The sequence below is a fragment of the Dryobates pubescens genome, chromosome 8 (genome assembly GCF_014839835.1).
Source record: "Dryobates pubescens isolate bDryPub1 chromosome 8, bDryPub1.pri, whole genome shotgun sequence".
Classification (NCBI taxonomy): domain Eukaryota; kingdom Metazoa; phylum Chordata; class Aves; order Piciformes; family Picidae; genus Dryobates; species Dryobates pubescens.
In genome coordinates this window covers 20,695,028-20,717,413 of record NC_071619.1, presented here as the reverse complement: position 1 = coordinate 20,717,413, position 22,386 = coordinate 20,695,028, and the positions used below count along the sequence as shown (strand labels likewise).

The following is a 22,386-nucleotide window of genomic DNA, read 5'->3' as shown; positions in this document are numbered from 1 at the left end:
CAAGTTCAGGGAAAGCATAAAACCAGAAGCGAGTCTGTCTACCACAAAGCAAGTACATCAACTTCATATCATACCCAGCCCAATCACACCCAGCCAGTGCTGCTCCTGCCAGCCCACAACCAGAGCAGACATCACTTGCTTTGTGCTTCCTCAGGTTAACATTCTTTTTGGTTACATTCCAGTTTCTTGCACATCCTGAGCACACTACTTCACTTCATGGACAAGACATCATCAGCAGGTTTGGATGCTGGGAAAAAAAATGCATACATAGCAATCAAAGTAGATCCTGATGAGGATTACTGTACCCCAGGTGCATTTGAACTGGAGCGACTCTTCTGGAAAGGATGCCCAAAGTACACTCATGTCAATGAAGTCTGGCCCAACCTCTACATAGGAGATGAGTAAGTATGCATAGTACCTCTCTACAGAGTAGTTAAGCGTATATAGTACATGCCTGCTATGCAGAAGATGACTAAGCGGTACTAAGTACAGCTTGCCAACAGAGCAAGGTATTTCTTTCCTCCTACTACCCATTCATTAGTATTTAGTGGTGATGATGTGAGCTGATGAGCTCCTGACAGATACCAGCATTCAACAGAGCAATCAGAGCCAATTAGAACATGGTCCTTGCAGCTGTAAGCTCACAGTACTGGTTGCTGCTGCTCCAAGAGAGTGCTAGGTAAGCACAGCAGTCTGCTGGTACAGGCTGAGCAATAGGAGTGGTTGTGGCAGCAGTGTAGGCTGCAGAAGTTGAAACTAGTTATAATCTATTATTAAACAGCTCATTTCAAGGAGTAATTTGTCATTCTTCTTTGAGTGAAAGTCCTTCCATAGTTACACTGACAGAAGAGCATGGTCTAGAGGTGTTGGAACACAGTTCAGATTGGTTTAAGCATGAAATGTGATTCTTGAAAAGCAACTGCAGCAACAGCTCAACCCACAGTGGTATCTCTACATTTCCAAGCCTGCGCTTGTGTACATGGAATACTCTGCATTTCCAAATTGCTCCACAGACTAAAACAAACAGAACTCTGCAGAAGGCAAAGCTGCAGAGATGTGTCTCACTGATCAGACCAAGTGTGAATTGGAAAAAAACCAAACCCACAAAACAGACTTAGCTCTGCTGAGCACAGGACTAAACTAGAAACAGCCTATTCTGACAAGCAGAGACGACTGCTGCAGGAGCAAGACATGCCATCAGAAAATTTCCCAATCCCAACCCAGAGCAGAGCACCAGAGTTGTTTTTTTTTTAAGCCCTATGAATTACTGGTCCACTTCCCACTTTCCTCTACACCCTGTAATAACATGATGTTTATTTTACAGCATCACCGTAAGGCACAAGCAAGAGCCTCACTGGCTCCAAACATCTCAATTTTTGTAGAGGTCCTAAAATTCATCTGTTGCTAGCTCACAAAATGGCAAAGATATACAGCCTTGAAACTTACAGGACTTCTACTACCCTCAAACAATTACTTCCATGGCACCAGAGGTGACAGAAAGACAAGTGTTCTGGGCTCTAGTCAAGCCAAGGTTCCCCGTTCAAGAGACAAGGAAAAAAAGAAATTAAGCCATAGGAACAGCCTGGCCAAAAGACTCAGGAAGAAAGGAAAAAGATACTCTGAGCAAAGGTATCTAGTAAGGTGACAAAATGACAGTCAGTCTCTAAGCCCAGGACACCACTCTGCTGTAGCAGCAGCTTGTTACACCTCATAATAAATTCCAGGAAGTTCAACTCTGAATACAATGCACACCAGAATTTAGTACACACTAACCAAAGGAATGGAAAAACAAGCTTCTGGAAAGGTACTCAGAGCTATGCTTACTTATGATGGGCAGTATATTTATTAAGTCAGGAGGAAAAGCAATGGTGCTTCAGGGGGAAACAAGTACCCCATAGACTAGGACAAAAAAGGGACAAAGCCAATGGAGAAGGAAAAAGAAATGAGGAGCAGGTGGGCATGAGCAGAAGTTAAACTTCACCAGAATATGAAGCTCCCTGAAAGAGAGTTATTGTTAACTGGTTAAGGGTAAACTTGACATCCAGCAGCAAAAAAATCTGAGATAAGAACTGGTCTGCAGGCAAGACACAGCTTTCATTGCCACTACTAAAATTTTATTTTAAGCAAGCAAAGCCCAGGGACTTCTATATCTTTTCACAGCCAGTTCCACATCTTACTTCTGACCAGCAGCTTTCCCCTTCGGTGTGGCAGAGGTTTTGGTATTGTTTTATTTTAAGCTCCTTCTGTAAGACTGATTGTCAAAGAGCTGCCATGGAGATGTGAACAGATGTTGGGTGTATATGCATCCTTAGCCATGCTAAATTAAGGTTGATCTTGAAAGAATTTAGTGGAGCTCATCAACAAAATCAAGTGAGCACACATATGCAGAGTTTATCTTCAGAGTATTCACATCTGTGCTTCATTCCTGCCTCCTGCATTTACAAGGTTAACAGGAGTTGTAACTGTGTATGGAAATGCTAATTAATTACCCTGACTACGTAACCACATCTTCCTTCTAATGCAATACAGGCTATCAAGGAGCCCTATGAGGCCACTCAATCCTTTTGTTAAAAGGCTTCACTGCAGATGTTGCCCAGCGGCAATGAACATCTCCATGAGCCAGTCAGGCCCAGAATAATCAAAGCCTCAAAATATAACATTTTCCTCTATCAAGTTCCAAGGACTTTTAAAGACCAGACACTAGAACTTGCAGAAGACAGTCCAGTGATAGGAATAAAACATACTTTGCCAAGATTTTGACTCATCTGCTACCAGAATTAGTGCGTGCATCCACTCACATCCAGAAGCCTTCTAAAGCAATAGAAAGCAGCACTGTCTTGCTCCTTTCTTTCACTGGTCACCAGATAACTTACATGAGCAGTTTTACTGGCTAATCCCAAGCCTGTTTGGTTCACTGCGGTCCCATCGAAAATCTCTGCCAGTTATGCAGCTTGTAACCTACTCTTACAGTTCCTCATTGATTGCCTTATTACCTGAGATGATGTTCATGGTTCCACATTTCTGAATTTCAAAGTTAATCTGAAGACAAAGGCCTCCCAAGATTTTGTTTTCTTCTTAACCAACCTCTTAGGTTTTAAGACCTCAACACAATTTCACATCTTTCTATGTTCTCAAACTAGTCCCAGAGGAAAAGAAGCTTCCTGGAATCTAATTCCTTGCAGGTTAAATATAATTTTCTGGCTATGCAGCTGAACTAAGCTTGCACTTCATTAAAGCTATGGTCTGTGCTACTCCCAGTAGAGCCCCAGGGCTTAAGGTCTTGAGCACTAACACAGGTAAGGTTCAACAAGATACATGAATAACTCAAACCTGTGGGTTGAAGTATATGATAATTACAATATACAACTAAACTTTACTAAAACACATTCTCTCCTCTTCCCTTTCTCCAGAAGTATGGCTTTTTCCAAGTGACTGAGTAGGAAGACAATTTATACTGATCTAAAAGAAAACAGATGGACCTTGCTCAGGGTAGCACATAGTTAGCATTACGAGATCATAGAATGGTTTAGGGTGGAAGGGACCTCCAAAGGTCATCCAGTCCAACCCCCTCTGCAGTACACAGGGACATCCTCAACTAGATCAGGTTGCCCAGAGCCTAGGATCTACACCAGTATTAATCATACAAAAATAGAAGTGCATGCAGTTAGATTATAACAACACTCTTGAGGACATAGTTTCAACTCTGTCAGTGTGAGGATCTGCCAATTGTAACAGCACTTTTACAATCCAGAAAATCAAATCTCTAACACTGGATCATAAACCTCTTAAAGCAGTACTGGTTTCCAAGGCAAGTAACACTTCCCACATAACACCTCCGTGTATAGGTGATTTTTAACACTTGGGTGAGTGACTGAAGTCAAGACCAGGAAATGACTGACTAAATCATATGTTTGATGCAGAGAAAGCAGGGAAGTATTTTCTGTATCTAGGTTGTATCACTTCCTAAAACAACATCCACCATTTTGGGCTAGAAGAAGATGGACTATTAAGTCTTTTTCTACCAAACAGTAAGAAGATCCTGTTCAGCATTTTCAGTGGTACCTAAAAATTCTTCTACATCTCACTGAACAGGAGGTATCAACAGAAATGGAGCAACACCTCAGAAGAAAGGGAATACAACTCTACACTATCTCTGGACTCCTTCAGTATTTGAGTTACCAAAAGGAAATTGGGTCAGTATTACTGGAAATTCTCAACATCTCTCCTCAGGAGGGAGAACTGCCAGATTTTCTTAAGAAAGTGTCAGTACTGCCTATATTCAGGAAGCTTCTTTCTGACACTGACCATCTGGTAAATTATCATCCTGAACTGAGCTTTCCTTTGGCGTTTAAGGAAATGAAAAAGTTTGAGAAAGATCTCATCTAGTAACATGTTGCCTCAGATTTCCTTGTGTTTTGTCAATCTGGGTCACATCATCTGTGACTTTAACAGCCAATACTGAAACATGTTTGCTTTGCTCAATCTTCACATGAAACTCAAGAGACTTGGCTGTGATAAGGACTTAGAAGCATACCAGGCATCTGTCTGACCAGTACCAGTTCTAACGTGCTGACACGCCCGTCTAGGGAGCTGCTCTGCCCATACCCTCACAAGGCATTTCAGAGAATTACTTCCCTTCCATTAGACACACTTGGGTTTTCATCATCAGTTGCCTTCTCTTCCCTTTGTTAGCTGCTTTTAATATACTTAATACTTCATGTGGATTTGCAGGCTGCAAGGCCTGCAAGTTGTTTTCCCCCACTTCCAGCTCCATTGGTTTGGGCATCTTCCTGATGAAAGCAGCTGGGACTAAAGATTGTTATGACGCTGTTTCTGAAAGGAGAAAGAAGGGATTTGGTACACTGGAGACAGCAACTTGAAAGAAAGGATTTTCTTTCATGTTAGAACTACTTACATTGTTGCTTCCAGAAGGCAGAGTTTGCTGCAGTACTTGCTTTTAATCCTATGAATCTTAGCTTTAAAAGTGACAGCAGGCACAGTCAAAGTCTTGGACAGGCCCTTTACTTGCCCTTGCACAAGCTGTGAGGTATAAATAGCCTTTTGGGAACCATCTGAAAAATGATGACTTTTTCGTTTGGGTCAGTTCTCCCACTTGGTGATAGTCTCTTATTATCAACATATGCCTATGTGAAAGTGATTTTTATCTCAATTTTTTACCATTTAAGTTGTGTTTCTGTATCAAAGTACTTCCCCTTACCTCAGAACTTTAAATTAAGCATGTTTATGTTCCACCTGTCCTACAATAAATACAGAGTCTGATTCAGCACCAAGATTTTGCTTAACATGCTTTGCTACAGAGAAAAGGACTTCTGGGTATGCTTGACTTTTTAGCATGAATTTATGTGCTCTGAACTGAAGAGCTGATGAATTTTCACATGGGATCAATCTGCCCAGTTATCTCTTACTAAACTGAGTTATACTGACATTTTTACTGTTATCTCCCAGTGTGTCACATTTCACCTTCTCTGCATAGAACACATTCCACACACTGGAGACCACAGCTGCACCATGTAAGAGGAAATCAAGTGCTAATGGCACAGACTGTGGAGATATACAAAATGAAAAACCACAAAAGCAGTCAAATGCTTGTGGTTCCACCTATACTGGCACTTGTAGCAACCTCCTCTTTACAATGGCTGCTTAAAATTCAACCATAAACATGCAAATGTAAATATCAATTGCACTTTATCAGGAAACAGAATGGAAGAAGAGGCATCTTGTTAGCTTAACAATTAAACTGTGATAGTGAGCCAATTGCAAGAGGGTGAAAAATATCTGTGCCATTTCTAGCTGGAAGTGAATTAAAGTTAAATCCTCCAATAAGGCATGCAATTCATATACTCCTTAATGATCCCACAGTGTTAGTCACCTCAACCAATCTGATATTTGCAGACATTGATGCTTGATTTATTCATTCCTTTCAGCTAAAGTAGTGATACCTCAGGCATGGTAAGAACTGCAATGAAAACTAAAAGCATTCTCACCTCCTTGGGCTGTTAGCAGGAGTGTCATGCACAATGAAAACACACACCAAAAATTAGCTTCCAGTTAAAGTAAAGAGATAATGAAGGATGCTTCCACAATGGCATCCACACTACAGACTCAGCTGAGGTTGGGAAACAAGCCTCACACAAAGCTGGAGTTCACTGATGGCTAAAGCCAGCCCAAGCAAACACATTGAGTGGCACAGTAACATTTCCACTTACAGGCATATGGATCCCTCTATATGGGAGCTTAACAGCCTGTTTCTTGCACTCTGCTAACTGGTAATCGGCATGCTACAGACACAGCATGACCTCACGTTTAACTGCATATATTATGGCAGTGTGAGAATCTAAGAATAGGCTGTTCCCGCCCAATACTATTTATGACCAATGGGCAAGATAAAAACACAGCTGGTAAGAGTGCAAAAGCAGACAAAACCAAGTCAGTATGACAAGTTGTGGTCCAACTGAGCTATTTGCCCAGCTCCTGGGGAAAGGTTTTACAAGAAAAGAAAAAACAAAACAAAACAAAACAACCCAAAAGTTTTGAAAAAAACTGTGGAGATACCTTTTATGAACATTATCAAGTGCAAGACTAGGGGGATGTAGAGAAAAGAGGAGGAGTGTAAGTGCTGCTTTATTTCCGTAACAGGTTTGAAAACAAGCACTCTTGCTCTTGAAAAAGTGTCACTGCAGCTTTCTTCAAAAGATGAAGACTCCAAAGCCCATGGCAGGCACCTCTGGCAGTCATGTGAACACTGTTCTCTACTGCAAAATAACCGTGTTTCCTCAGATCTCTACACAACATTACGTATTACATACCTTCTGAAAAGCTCTCCATAGACAATGTTGTCCAGGGTATCTGCTGGAAGAAAGGTACCTGAAATTCTCTTTACAGCTTATAAGCATTAACTCAGCCTGCAGATGCACCAGCTGTTCACATAATACAGAAGCTACACTAATGCTGTTCCACATAGCCAGGGCAAATGCTTAGGTCTTGGTTCAATGAACAGGCCACCACCACCTATACACAGGACAATTTGAGGGAAAACATGGAGGCTTTGACAGATTTGAGGGATCAATATCAAGCATTCATTTTCTGGAGTGTAACAGGAGATGACTTAGTTACATCTGAGCATTTACAATGAACTTTTTGCAATAGCATTCAAGATTGATCCATTGCTGCTTCTGATTACATTTCCAGCCCAAGCCATGGAAAACAGAGAGAGCTAACAAAGTAACCATGTGCATATTCTGCAACACCAACAGGCTAAAGGTAAAAAAAAAAGGCTAATGCAAATTGTTATGCAAAATGAATAACTCACTGCTTGGCCTTTAATTGATTAAATAAAAATTAAAGGATTTATTCCATCCTGGGCCCCAAATTCACAGTGTGCAGCCACAGGTAAGACTAGGAGGTAGAGGGAGAAGGTTCCTAGAAGCTTGGCCAGACTGAGCCAGCTGCTTTATGCAGTTAGTGAAAGGCAGCATCCCTTCTTTCTGAATGCCTTTGGAACACTGGAGCCACTGAACAGGACCACCAGAAACAAAAGCATTAGTTGTGCCCACTGTGTGAGAAGGCAGTCTCCTGACAACCTAAATCAAGGAAAAAGGGTCCACTGGATTTCAGATGAATCTAAGTGTCAAATGTTAATAACTATCAGGTGTCAAACAATAGGTCATTATCTCTGCTTGGAATAATTTAATTATTTAATTAAAAAGCTATCTAATATTGGCCTGAGTAGTGCTTGCAGAAGCCAAAGTCTGGTAGTATCTACAGTGCATCCAAAACAATGTTTTCCCTGCAATCCCATTTACTATTCAGCACATAGGTCTCCACTTGCAAGGGTTCCTGTCAAGCACAAATCTCTGACCTGAAACCACTGAACAAACTGTATTCACTGTTTGTTGAATACATGCTTTGGGCCAGGTCCAGTGAATGGAAAATGTTCTCTCTATCCCATCATCAGGGAGGCAAAACAAAATAAGACAATTTAAAAGCAGAAGCTCAAGCATGCCAAAACCAAACAAGTATTCACTGACCCCTTACTCTCTGACCAGGACATTTACTTTGTTTTTTAAAGAGTGGCTATCCTTATAGCCCAGAACCGAAGTGCCTTTGCTGCCATAATGTATAGAATCCTAAGGCAACAATCTCCTAAAAGGAGTGAAAAAAGAAGTCTTTCTAGGTCAGTCCCTGCAACAAGGATATAAAGGGAAGGAGTAAGCATTATCTAACCCAAGGTGAAGGTGGAAAGTCAAAGCACTAGCAGCAAGATGCCCTATCCTCCAGAGTCTATAGAGCTTAGGCAGGTATCTTGCAGTAACTGGATTTTTTATTCAGTTTTTAAAATCATCTCATAGAAGACTTGCAGCATTATTTCATGGCAAAAATGTCAGTGATGTCAAGACATCATCATTTCTGCCCAGAAAGGAACGTCTACTCAGAACAGCCTGCTATCATGAGATAGGGCATAGGTAAGAACCATCAGTATCCATAACCCAGTTAAATGCTCTTAGCACTAACTTCTTGACTGCTCAGAGGGGGATTTTTGACTTTGGCAGACACAGGGAAGGTGGAGCTAACATCAAGCTATTCTGAGCTGCCACCAATACAATTATGGAATGCAGCAACAGGTAACCCACCACAATGTCCTGTCTTATAGTAGCTGCACTTACACATTGAAATGCTCAGGAAACATACATTGAGACAGGTACTTCTGGTTGGAAAAATCTCTTTTACACCAATGACTTTACTGCAGCAGTATTTATGTGAAGAGAATAAACCCTACGTAAATTTTTTATATAAAGCTCAGCAGTATTCCTAGACACTAACAAAATGTGACAGCTTTTCCAAAACAAAGCTTCCCAACACTAAGAGCTTTCTGTAACAGACACACAGAAGGTTTTACATGCCTCTCTCTGCACTTCATGAGGAATTTCAGGCTGCTGGCATGAGTTTAGGGCACACAAAAATTGAGGAATTCATTCATATCCTTTCCCTGTCCAAGGCAGACAATTAGGACACTGGGCTAATAGATGACTTGCGCTGAAGGCTAGTATCAAATTTCCATAACCAGATTTCTGGTTTAGACCTCTGGTTTACCAAACATCACAGTAAATAGAAACCTGATAGCAAGTTGCAACCACAGAAGGGAGTTGTTTGGTTTTTTTTAGTTTGTTATTTTTTTAAAGTAGAAATGAAGGGGTAAAAAAAAAAAGCAAAAAAATCAGTAACTTAAAGGATGAAGAGCTCCTTTTTGAATGCCAGATGATCCATCTTCTCACATATCACTGACTCTTTCACGAGCTCTGCAAAATCAACTGATGGGACAGAAGAGGAAAGCAGTATTCACAGGCTCTATTTCAAGTTCTGCCACTGATTTGCTTCTCTGATTTTAAAAAATGCATTATATATTTTTCTGTATCCCAAGTTTCCTCTTGTACAAGATGGATAGAAGCCAGTACAGCCTATATTACAAAGATGCCAGAACAATAAATTCATTTTTAAGGTGCTCTAAAGACCTGGGAGAGACAGTTATGAATTCCAGAAGGACCAATCACTCTGAATGACAGTATCTTAAGATCTTTATAATGGTAAATGATGCATTTTTTAAGCATTATCAAGCTCATTAACATTTAGAATCTATCGCATCATATTTTTATTTATTCTTCTGTCTTGCTGAGTAAGAGTTTCTTCACTCAAATGGAAAACCTTATTTTAACAGGAAAACTGCGTTAGATCGCTACAGCCTTGGGAAGGCAGGCTTCACCCACATCCTCAACGCAGCCCACGGTCAGCGGAATGTGGACACAGGACCAGAATATTACGACAACATGAATGTGCAGTACCATGGAGTGGAAGCTGATGATCTTCCCACTTTCCAGCTCAGCCAGTTCTTTTATTCAGCTTCTAAATTCATTGACAATGCACTTCAGGACGAAAGAAGTAAGCAGGGTGCTGAAAGTGGTTAAAAGCAGTATTTACTCTATCTGACTATAAGCATAGTACTACAGCATTCAACCTTTGTGTGGAATGAAAAAAGTCCAACACAGTTTAACACAGAACATAAAACTAGTATGAGAGAATTAGCTTAAAAGAAGGTACTGAACTAGGACTTTTCTCACTGCGGAGCTAGTACCAACCCAAAAGCTCCTTTCCAAACTCTTGAAGTCCACATCACAGCTTGCAGAAATGTATCCTGTCTAATACTAAGGGTTTATTTCAGTTGTTTTGAATCCTTCATAAATACAGAGACACAGGTTCAATGAATTAGCTATATTTTCCTCAAATTAGTCCCTATTAAGAAAAAAATTATGGATATTGGTTGCATACATGTTGGAGTGGAACATGAATACTTTGCAGAGATTCCAGACTGTCAGTCCACAGCTTCATGCTCTGCAGCATTGTATTCACTCTACAAATAAAAAACTATATTCCTACCTTGCCATTAGATTACCCCAAGCTAGAACAGATTTATCTCTCTGCCATCTTCCAAGCAGCAGGGGACCAAAGCAACATTGACAGCAGAGATCTAGAAACATTTCATTAAAGCCTTTGTAATTTCTCAGCTTGATTCTACAATTCATTATTTGCTGACCTCCAGCAGTGTTCCCTCAGAAAGCTTTACACTGATGTAAAATGCTACAGCCTAAGCCTCACACTGGCTTCCAATATTATTCTTACTCCTTTTCCACAAACACTGTTTGGTTGATTGGTTGTTGGTTTGTGTTTTGTGGTGGTTTTTGGTGGGGTTTTTTTGTGTGTGTTTTTTCCCCTTTTTAAATATCTCTACAGGACATTTTATCAGAAACCATCTGAGAAACTTCAAGACTTTCCTGCTGACCTACAGAGACCTTAATATTAGAAGATCACATAACAAGCTTCTGTTCTCAGCTGTTTAGCTCAGCTGTAGCCAGCTACTACCTGGCTTGCCCCCAGCAGCCAACCAGGTCTTCACAATTTTATCCTTTCAGCAAATACAGTCTACAGCAAGTCTCTTATCTTGGCTCACAGTATCACAAAGGTTGGAAAAGACCTCAAAGATCACTGAGTCCAACCTGTCACCACAGAACTCATGACTAGACCATGGCACCAAGTGCCACGTCCAATCCCCTCTTGAACACCTCCAGGGATGGTGACTCCACCACCTCTCTCCCTGGCTCAGGGATTAGCTTTCCAATAGACATTTACAGAACAACAGAATGATACCAGAAAATAGAATCAAAAGTAAAAATAGACTCATCTCTCTTACTTTTAAGAGGACAAAAGACTGAAGGCAGCAACTAGTGCTATCCAGGAAAACAACTGCCTTACTTGTGAATACACATCTGGTGTAGAAAGACCCTATGTGTTTCAAGTGCCTAATGAAGAAATATTAACACACACCTTCCTGACTGATAAGGAGCACCCAGATTCCTAAATGGGATTTTATAGCAAGTAACCAAGTACCTATCTTCAGTGGTAATAACATGGGATTTCAGTATATGGTGCTAAATACATGTGGTCAGTAGTTAAATTACACTTGTTTGCTACTTTACATTAGAATAGAGTGAAGGAAAACAGAAAGAAAAAGGGAAAAGGAAAAAAAAAAAGTTGTCTTTTGGGATTAGAATGTATGTATTAATGAATTTACACTGGCTGGGATCAGACTTTCAGTCAATTGATCAAATTAATTGAATATGTGTCTTCATACACTGGTTTGGGGTTTTTTTGCTAGGATGTTTTCAATAGCAAATGTTATCGCAACAATTTCTCATGCCAATGCAGAAGCCTCTGTCTGCAAGAGGGCAGAAAGCTTGGCAATTTGGATGTAGTCAAAACATAGGCCTAATGCAGTGGGCTTAACTTTCAAAATCTTTGTGATCATGAAAAAACTCTCTGGTCAGAGTAATTTTTTTGCAGCTTCAGCATTGGCAGATTGACTTAACAGCTAAGGTACCTCAGTTTTAAGTGCTACTTTTAGAAGAAAACTCAAACTGTTTGCAATTATGCATGCTATCATTCAGCTGTACATAAAGACTGCCCAAAATAACCAATTCAGACCATGGGACAGGTTAACATTTATACCAGCAAGGCTTCAATAACCTGAAAGGACGACACTATTTTAAGATTTAAGCTATCTGCAATTCTACAGATTTAGTATTTTGTTGTTTAGTTCCTCAGAATGTAAAGTGGAATAGCATTTTCTTTCCACGTGATGATATCCTATAAAGATGGAGATTAAAAAAGGAACATGGGAGGAAACTTACAAGACAAAGAAAGACCCAAGGCATTTCACCAAAACACCCTGACACTCATCACTCTATCTGACTCTGGAACAGGAATAACTGCATCTACACAGATTTTCAAGAGAGACAAACCCAACTGAAATAACCAAAATAGTTCAGGGACCTGTCACCATTTAGCAGATGTCTGGCTCTGTGCACTAATACTTTAGACTTGGCCACATCTTGAAGGATATAAATTTTCAGAATCAAGACTGCAAGAGAGGACTCCCTCTTGGGGAAGGAGGGTTCAGATTGGTCCTTATGCCAGAACTGAAAAGACCACAAAATAGTACAGACGGAATATGGCCCCACAGAATAGTAGCAGTGTTCTGCTCTAGCAGGCAGTCTGATCTTGAATATTCAGTGGCAAAAACTGCCTTCATTTTCCTGCAATCAGGGCATTTTAGAAAATTAGACAGCCATTTTTTTTGCCTTTAAGACAATATAAAACTACACATTTTCCCTTAGGTCCCTTGCATTTGCCACCCACACAATACAGAGCCTTCCTTGTCCTATCATGTATTTTATCACCTCAACAGCAACCCATTTACAAGGTGGGAGCTCTAAAGAGAGGCATGAAGGGCTGAACAAATAAGAGTTTTCATCCGTTTCAAATATTTGCAGTAATAATAGAAGGGATTATTTCTTTCCAGGAGAGGAAGAGGCACTTTCAGTTATCAGAGAGACTGGAATTTTGCCAAGATGCCTCTAAGACTGTCTGCTGGGATTAGGATGCAGACTGTAACCATTAATCCTCTAGTGTTGGCAGTTCTTGATGCAGCCATTACATAGCAATGCTACTTGTGCCAAGACATCCTCTTCTGCCTGGAAGCAAAGGAGTTAATCGGCAGGAGTCATGGCTTTGCACCCAACACTTCTTCAGGAGGCATAGCTGACAGAGATAAACTATTATTGGCCCTGATAGGATTTTATTTTTTTCCTGTGGCAATTCAGCTTAGCAGGGTGTTAAGAAAGAGTGCTCCAAATCTACTTCCTTCAGCAGTTCAAACCTTTATGAGACCCCCTCAAGGTCTCCAAATCATTTTTGGAAATCTTTTGAAGTGTTTTAAAACCTGTCAATCAGACCTGAACCCACTTACTATTAACTTCCTCCATCTAACCCAGACACAGCAAACAGGGAATGTTCCACTTTGGCTTACATCTTTGCTGGTATTTGAAGCCAAGGACTCTTCTGCCTCTGGAAGCTCAAAGTTCAACCAAGCAATGTCACAAAGCTAAATCTTGAGGTAGATTTATTCAGAAATGAGAACTATGAGCAAAGACTCTGCTTTCGCAGTACGTGAGGAGATGACCATATAAAACTCTCAAAGGCAGTGGTGGCACCAAAATGTTACTTCCATTAAACGTGACAGGGTAAGGGTGACTAGCCAGAGGTTTCTAAAGCAGCTTTTCTACAGTTTAAGAGATGGTTTCTTCCTATCTCTTTGTTTATAAACCTATTCATTTCTGTGACTATTACTATTCACTTCCCTTAAAAATGAGTCCTAAACAGCCTTGTTACTTAAATTTTACAAATTACGTATTTAGGCACTAAGTGATGCACTCTATATCCTGAAGGACATGATTGTCAGGGAACAAAATAACCAACCAAATGAAAAAAACCCATCAAATTCTGTTAGCTTTTGTACCCAGCCAGTAGAAATGAGAAAGGCACTTCAATATATCCCATTTATCCTTGTGGAAGGATGGCTTGATAGCACATCAAATCCTCCCACACTCTTGTGCTTCGGTCATTATGCCCGAAAACAGAATTACACACACAATGTTTGTGAAATATTTGCTTCATACGTGGCCGCAGCCCCGAGGCCTTCTCTGCAACCTTTGTTACTGTTATTGCAGCAAGATTTAAAGCCTCAGTTTCCCCACCTGTAAAATGATGTGCCCTACAAAAATGCTAGTAAGGGCAGCCAAACAACCAAAGAGAGGAGGGGCACTACAGAAACCTTCACGGTTAATTACCCAGGGTCATCTCTACACCATTTTTCTTTGTTTCTGCAGACAAGGTTCTGGTTCACTGTGTTATGGGGCGCAGCCGGTCAGCCACGTTGGTCTTGGCTTACCTGATGATTTACAAGAACATGACAGTAGTGGATGCCATTAAGCAAGTATCAACACACCGATGCATCTTGCCAAACCGGGGCTTCTTGAAGCAGCTGAGAGAACTGGACATAGAGTTGGCACTGCAGAGGAGGAACACCAAAAACAGCCTGCCATCTGATGATGAGAACAGCATCGTGATCTAATATTGCTCCTGGCAGGGCTGTGCTACTGGAAAAGAAACTCCATAAAAGGAGGGGAGGGGAAGGTGTAGTTAATTACACAGTCACCAGGATCATTTGTTATTTGGAAGGAAAAACAAAGTAATTTCAAATGCTGTCAAGATGAGAAAGACTGGAAGCCAAATTTAAACCTCATCTTCTTAGAATGTTCCAGCCTTACCAGACTTCTTTGATATATGAACAAATAAATTTTACTCTCTGTTAAAAAAAAAAAAAAGTCTTCTACAGCACAAAAGCAAGCACAACTTAAAACCCTCTTCAAGTAAAGTACACACACACACTAATCCTGACCTTAAACCCAACACATGGCCTTTGAAAGAGCAGAGTTAGGCATTCACAAGGAGATTTTTCAGGAAAAAAAAGAGGTATCAGTTGCACAGATGAATTGCTTATTGCTTGAAGGATTTCACAGGAGTTTGCCTTTTTGTGTTGTTTCCTGGTATCTCCATGGCTGCTGGCAACCATCATGCAATGCTTGTAATTTATCTTTGTATTTATCCGTATAATAAATACCTTAACCTGAAATTCCCAGACACAGCAGAACACAATAAACACAACTATACTGCTGTTTAAAAAAAAAAAAAAAGACATCACAATATGAACAACATTCATGATAGACATACACAAACTCTGTGACACAGCCAATTAAGTATCCCCACAACAAGACAGACAGACAGACAGAAAGACAGACAATTCAAAAGGAAGCCATTTGACACTCTGAAGATAAAGGAACAGTCACAATGTGGGCTTAAAGCATCAAGAAATTCTTTGACAGAGTCCCTCAGCTCTTTCCACCCACCTCCATACACCTTCAAGTGCACCTTTTCAGAGCACCTGTCTACTGATATTTCATTCACAGCCTAGGCAGTCAACAGCTCTCCTATTCTTGTGCCTGATGATCCTGCCTTTCAAATACATGGCCCAGCTGTTTCATTGTCTTTGATGGAGAAAGCTGAATTTTCTCACCTCTATGGCAGCAGCATGTTTCTTAGCATTAGCCTTACAGACAGGAATTCTGTACCAATAACATACTAAAATACAACAAATATCTATCACCATTTTCCTCACAGTCAAGTTACAGGTTATTTTCTTTCTTGTATCCTGCATGACAGCTTGATGACTGCTGAAAACAGAAAAGGATTTGCATCTCATTTAAATGCAGAACTGTATTAAAACAAGGTTTTCCAGAGCCTGTGGATGGACATTTCTTTTGCATTCTGAAATGTGAAAATACAGAAGAAAAAATTTAATTTCCTGTTGCCCAGCTGCTCTTTTGGTGGAGACTGACAGAGCTCTCAGACAGCAGCCTCCCCCCTACTGGTAGAAAGCAAAATACTAGTAGTTGCCCCTCATTTTGCCCTGCATAAGAGATTAGGAAATTAGCACATGGCAGCACTGACATAATGGCAGAAGAATGTATCAACAATTTCCAAAGAACAAGATTCCAAGCTGCTCAGAAACTAGGAGCTGGTATTCTTACATGGAGATAAAGAATAGCACAAAACTGATTTCTCAATCCTTTCACCTTAGCTAGCAGCCTTCCTGCAGTGTCAGTGGGGATTCGGTGGCAACATACACAGCAGAATAATTCAGAGAATTTAATAAGGATTTTTTTTCTGGTGCAAACTCACATTTTCCCAGTTTAAACTTGGTCTACTCTAGAGCTCCACATATAGAAAGTCTTCCTGATTTTTACAGACCTTCCACTGCTGGAAGTGTTTCTGTGTGCACGTGTTTGTGTGTTCACGTACACACGGCGTATACACAGCACTCAGAGGTTCAACACATGATCTGCATTGTCTTTAACCCAGCAACAATGACAGAGAAATTACAATTCTATCATTAAGCTACAGTTCAAATACCATGTCTGTTACCATCATATACCCTTGTACATATATAATCACTTTCCATACAAAAGGTTTTATATATGAAATATTGACAACCTTGTAATGTATTAAATACATATTTATTCAATATTTTATTAAGATTACTAAAAAAATAATCTTAGATACTCTTTATTTTCACAAGGTGTATGCAATTATGATGAGTAACCTATGCTTAGACTCTTAACAGCTGAATCCAAACCCCATCAACTTTAATGGGCTTTAGATCAAGCATGTGAGAGCACTAACAAACACTGTTTCAGGAGGCGATTCCCATGCAACATCAAACTATGACAAGACACAAGAGGCTAAAAATGGCTCATCATAATTTATTTTATGTTAAAATGTACAGCTTGGGGGTGGGGTGTTGTTTTTTGCAGTCTTTATTTTTCTTTCTTGTTTTTGTTGGGGTTTTTTTGTGGAATTTTAAGTGACTGACTAAAAAGATAACAGATAAATACAAGAGTGTCACTGAATCCTATTTTTACATGTATCAAGCCTCTTCTGTTTGGCCCTTACAGTCACTCTGTACAGGTACAAAGGCTACAAAAAAGGAAGCAATATAAACAGACACAAATAACTTTTGCCTTTTTACATGCGATCTGTAAGCTTAGTTTGAGCTATTCACACGCTACTGCTCTATTTTTTCCCCCTTAAAAAATAACTCCAATATTTTATAAAGATAGAAAAATCTACAGATGGAATGAAAATGTAAAGTTAGAGGCATTTCCATAAAATAGCAACTTTACACCAAATCCACTACTTCTTTTTTTAAATCCTGCCAAGTATTTGGACATCTATGAAAATGTTTCAAAACTTGACAAATAAACACTGAGATGTTTCAATCAACAGGGAAGGGGAAAAAAAAAAAGTCATAACAGTATTTATAAAACAGAAAGCTGCCATTTTTCCTATTTCAGCCCCAAAGAAACCGGTCACAAAAATGGAAAATAGTCTCAACTTTACACTAAACATACAGCAATAAACCCCTTTGAACTAACCAAAATGTGAATAGCTTTTGCAGCCTTTTTTTTTTTTTTTTAATTATTTTTTACAAGTTTTATAATTAACAAAAATATAGTTCTGGGTTTGTTTGTTTTTTTTTACCCCTCAAACTAGGGTAACCTAATCAAGGCAAAAAAATTAAGAAATGGCTTACTGTTAAGCACAACACTTGTACAGTACTACAAAATGCACTGTCACTAACAAAGACATTAGCGGCATGCAGAAGTGTCACCTTCAGAAACAAAATCATACGATAAAAGAACTGCTAAAAGGCATTTACATGTGGGGAAAGGAGAGAGAAAAAGCTCACGATCCAGTACTGTCTGATAGTTTTGGAGTCTGTTTATCCACTTTCTCAACGGGAGCAGGCACATAAAATGGCTGTGAACCATCAGCTGCTGTGTACTTGCAGTTCATAGAAAGAGTTCTTCCTTTCCAGAGAAATTCAAGCTCAATGAAACAAATGAAAAAAAATGGAAAACCACCTGATTTCCCCCAAAGAAAAGAGAAGTTAAATCCCACAAAGTTAAAAAAAAAGTAAAACCAAAATGAAATGAAAACAAAACAAACCCCAAAATAACTTGATATAAGGCTTTCCGCTGCATACAGCTTTTAAATGGTGCCAACAAAAGTTTTTGCATTCACACCAATTGCTGGTTTTGAAATCGTACTCTCCAAAAGATATTTGTGCAGATCAATCCAATATACCACTGGTATGGTAGACTGTCTCTCCAAAGGGCCTACCTCCTCATGTAGGATCCATTAAGAGACTGTTTAGACATGCCTGTATTCATGTAGCCATGATGCCCTGGAGGAGTGTACATCATGTTACTGTGGGGTGCTGTCTGCATTGGTTGCTGTGCATATGGCTGAGTTCCCATCATCCCCATCTGCATCTGCATAGGATACTGGGGTGTTTGATTCATATACCCATGATTACTGTGATATCCACTATTCATCATTGGCTGGGACATACTATAACCATTCATAGCATTAAGGGTATTCATATTCATGTTCACTGAATTGACATTATAAGCTGGGGCTGGCATCAAATTTACACTCATGTTCATACCACGCTGCATCGTCAAAGTCCGTGTGGGCCCTTGCATGGCCACAGTCTGTGAAGCCCGCCCATAAATTTGTGGTTGATGGGCTGCAGCAGCAGGTGGCAGAGATGTGGATTTGGTTCTTACAGAAACGTGACCTTTGCTGGCCATCTGAGTCTGCAGTCTTTGGGTGTGGGATATTCCAATGTTTGATGAAGTCATGTTACGCTGCAAAAGGGGAGGTGGCAAATTCATGGGAGGAGGAGTAAGGTTGGGGGGAGGGGTCATGGTAGCCTGTGCTTGGGGTCCTCCAGGAACAGCATGTGGAGACTGAGAAAGCTGAACAAGCCCTGTATTACTTAAGGGGGTGGACAAAGAGGCACTGTTTGCATAGGAAGTTACAGCAGCTGAATGGCTGTAAGGCAAAGAATGATCCATAAGCGTGTTAGTTAACTGTTGCAGCTTGGCAAGGCTGAAGGTGGCAGATGGCTGTGAGTAATGCCCTGCTCCAAATTCACTCTGCCCCATTCTTTCATATAATCCAATGTTGGCATTGCCAGTCTCAGGGATTTCAGTTAACTGCATAGGTGGTGTAAAATTAGTGGCCATGCTGCACTGGGATAACTGTTGGTTGCTGCTTGGAGGTCTTTCAACAACACAACCTTGGGGAGATTTTACATTACAAGTGGGAGGAGAATTGATGTTTGTTTGTTGCATCATACTGCAGCTTCCATTGATGTTAGATATCTGCTGTGTCACAGCACAGCTGCTCTGTGTTAGGTTACTGGACGTAAGGCTACTGTAAGAGCAACTGTTTTGAGAAGAGTTGTTCCCACAGATACTACTACCCATTGTAGAATCATAACTACTTGGGTTTTCATAATTTTCTGTTGTGCTCTCAATGCTCCCCAAGTCACTGAACCCGCTATCCACAACTTGTTGCGAATGATCAGAAACTGAGGGAACATCCATCATTGGGCTAGTCTCCATGTTCTGTAGAGATGGCACAGAAATGGCACTTTGATCTGGGCTGATCTGAGCATAGCTGCTCTCTAAAGGAGCAACATTTGGACTACTAACAGAACGAACTGACTGGCTGGGATGAGAGTGCACAGATGAAACTGGACTACTGTGGTCAGACTGCTGACAGTCATCCAGTGTGGTCATTTGGGGACTTTGGTCATTCTGGGCATAGTTTTGCAAACTTCTACAGGCCTCTTGAGTCTCTGCACAGTCCTGAAATGTATCTTCATGTTCACTTGCCTCTTGGGTTAGAGACTGAACTGCTTGAACAGTCTCTGAATCAATCTCCATGTTCTCAGCATGCTCTTCCTTGAAATCAGATTGTAATTCCTCACCAGCTTTTTGGTCCTGGTTGTTATCTGTATGATCATCATCAGATTCAGGCACTGGGTCTGAATCTGTAGCAAGTTCTTTCTGATCACTTTCACATTCATCAGCTGCAAGGTCCACACCACAATCTATTAAACCCTCCTGATTTGAATTACCAGTTTGAACATTTATGTCTAAAAAAGATTGCTGTGTTTCCAAGATTTCTTTGAAATCTTCACCAGGCAATTCCTCTTTCTCTACTTCTGCTGAATCCATGTGGCTATCATCTTCATCATCTGCATCATGATCCTCATTGTGAGAAGGTTCTTCATCCTCCTCCTCCTCCTCCTCCTGATCATCCAAATTTGCAGACTCCTCTTTTTGCAGAACCACCTCTTCTGCTTTGTCATTTTCTTGATCTTTTGAATTTATTTCACCACCTTCTACATTCCTTTCTTCTTCCCCAGGTTTCATCATATCATTTTCTTGTTTTTCTAAGGATTCACTGAGTGGATGCAGAGATTCAGGTTCTACCCCTTTTACCTCATCATCATCTGGTGGTGGTAATACTTCAAGGGGCTCTTTAATTCCTTCCTCTGTAACAGTAGGAACGGAGCAGGGCTTATCTTCAGTTACTTCCTTTTGTTCCTCCACGAGCACCTGATAGTCAGGCTCCATAGGAGTCTCAGGTGGAGTGTATAAATTGAGCTTAAAGCCAGGTTTTCTTTCTTTGCTTTGCCTCCATTTAGATGAACCACGCTTAACTCCTTTGGGCCAACCCTGCTTACTCTTTAAAGGTTCAAGATTGTCTTTAGTGCTTTCTTCCAACACAGCTACATCCTCTGTATTATCTTTGGGAGGCAACAAATAAGAGACAAAAGAGAAGTCTTAGCTTGCACAAACTAGTAAGTGTTTTCAAACAAACTCAAAAATAAACTCAAAGTGTTTTATGAAATTCTGGAACAAGAGATCTCAAACCACAAAAGAATGACACGGTATCTACAACTCAAACATACTTACAGTTAAGTCATACTTGTTTGGTGGCCTTTTAACAGTTAGCATCAGAACCACCATCTCATTAGACACAAACTAAGGCAAAAATACTGTCCAATTATTTACCAACTTTTGTTTTTAGAATAGAGATAGGCCATCAATTTATATAGATATCAACTTAATGCATATTCATCTTATTTGACAGTAATAACATGTGTCTGGAGTTTCCTGTTCGACCAGTCTGAAGGACAAGGCACAGTGAGCATATAGCCATGCTTTAGTACCAACACAAAAGAAGTGGTTACTTCTAGTACATTCTCATAGGCAACATATCATGCTCACAATACACAAAAGGTAACTGAGGTTAAACAGAGTGTGTCAGAACACTAAATTAATTCACTACTATAAAATCTACCCAAACACATTCACTCCTCTGCCCTTTTCCCAGATACCACTTATATATATATGAGAAAAAGGAGAAGTCTTGGGATACAAGATGCTGTGCACTTGGGAGTGTAATGGCTTCAGTGATACTTCTTTGACAAGTTCTGCCTCTCACTGTAGTTTTTAACACTCCTACAGTCAATTAATATGATGACATAGTCCATAGACAAATACACAGTATCAGTCTAGCTAAAACAGTGCAAATCTAGCCACTGGGACACAACTGGAACACTCTGAATTTGCTGCTATTAGTTTAATTCAGTTCTGCTGAGAAGCAGAACAAAGCAGCCATATTCTGACATACATGTTTGTAACAGTACCAACACTCATAAGCGTGGTTGCTCTAGTCACAGAAAAGCTGTTTAAAATATAAATCAGTGCATGATCCCTCAACTGAGGATAACCAAGATTAAAGTCCACATGCAGTTATTAAAATACTAAAACAGTACATACTGGATTCTTAGAGAAAACATATAGACCTGAGAATCCATTCATTCATTCTGGAGTTAAAACTTGTAAGTGCAATTTGAGAGCCAGGAGGTCAAGAGATGAGTAGACATTCAGAATAGCTTGTTAGTAGTTTCATTAGCCATCCATTAGCTTTTCTGCCAGGAAATATCCTTGAAATCAAATCAGGTAAGCAGCTTTGAAAGAACACAGTTAAACTATCCCTCTCTTTTCTGGGGAAATAAAATAGGGACTGTACTGCTGAGGACATACTGTGCCCCAGAAACAACAAACATTTCATTGAATTACCAACAATACTAAACAGAAAGGTATTTGTGGAAATCAAATCTTACTTTTTGCTTGTATCCTTTACCAAGGACACAAAACCAGTATTAGATAACATTCCAGTGATACCTCTGCTCTGTTGAGTATGAAATGCCCTGTTGTAAGGATATAAAAGTTGGCTTTGGCAACATGACAAGGACTGTAATGCTTCAGACTGGAAAACGTTTGTTTTCTGACCACAAAAAACAGATTATAATCTTAATGGGTCAGGTATAAAAAAAAGGTAGTAAACAGAAACAAAACACAGAAAACCTGAAGCCACCACTGAATTCCAGTAAAATATGTGAGAATAAAGGCTCCAGAAGAACTTCTAAGC

At 40.0% G+C, this 22,386-nt stretch overlaps 2 protein-coding genes across 4 annotated transcripts in view; one reads left to right on the top strand and one right to left on the bottom strand.

The window, feature by feature from the left end:
- Window positions 1-216: 216 nt before the first annotated feature.
- On the top strand, window positions 217-14,539 carry DUSP29 (dual specificity phosphatase 29). The gene is made up of 3 exons (XM_009897644.2): window positions 217-401; window positions 9,734-9,954; window positions 14,295-14,539. Exons 1-3 carry the CDS (start codon window positions 217-219, stop codon window positions 14,537-14,539), a joined length of 651 nt encoding a protein of 216 aa, XP_009895946.1.
- Window positions 14,540-16,875: 2,336 nt separating this feature from the next.
- The window catches only part of KAT6B (lysine acetyltransferase 6B), a 94,491-nt gene continuing 88,980 nt past the window's right edge, over window positions 16,876-22,386 (bottom strand). For all 3 annotated transcript variants that reach the window (XM_009897645.2, XM_054163256.1, XM_054163257.1), the window contains exon 17: window positions 16,876-20,692. In XM_009897645.2, coding sequence (XP_009895947.2) covers window positions 18,204-20,692 — 2,489 coding nt within the window. In that variant the 3' untranslated portion in view covers window positions 16,876-18,203. The remainder of the gene's footprint in view (window positions 20,693-22,386) is intronic.

Excerpts from the sequence above, each read along its gene's own strand:
- DUSP29 (XM_009897644.2), top strand. The coding sequence starts at position 217 with ATGGACAAGACATCATCAGCAGGTTTGGATGCTGGGAAAAAAAATGCA. Across the intron at positions 402-9,733 it reads AACCTCTACATAGGAGATGA|GAAAACTGCGTTAGATCGCT; the intron begins GTAAGTATGCAT and ends TTATTTTAACAG. Across the intron at positions 9,955-14,294 it reads TGCACTTCAGGACGAAAGAA|ACAAGGTTCTGGTTCACTGT; the intron begins GTAAGCAGGGTG and ends TTGTTTCTGCAG.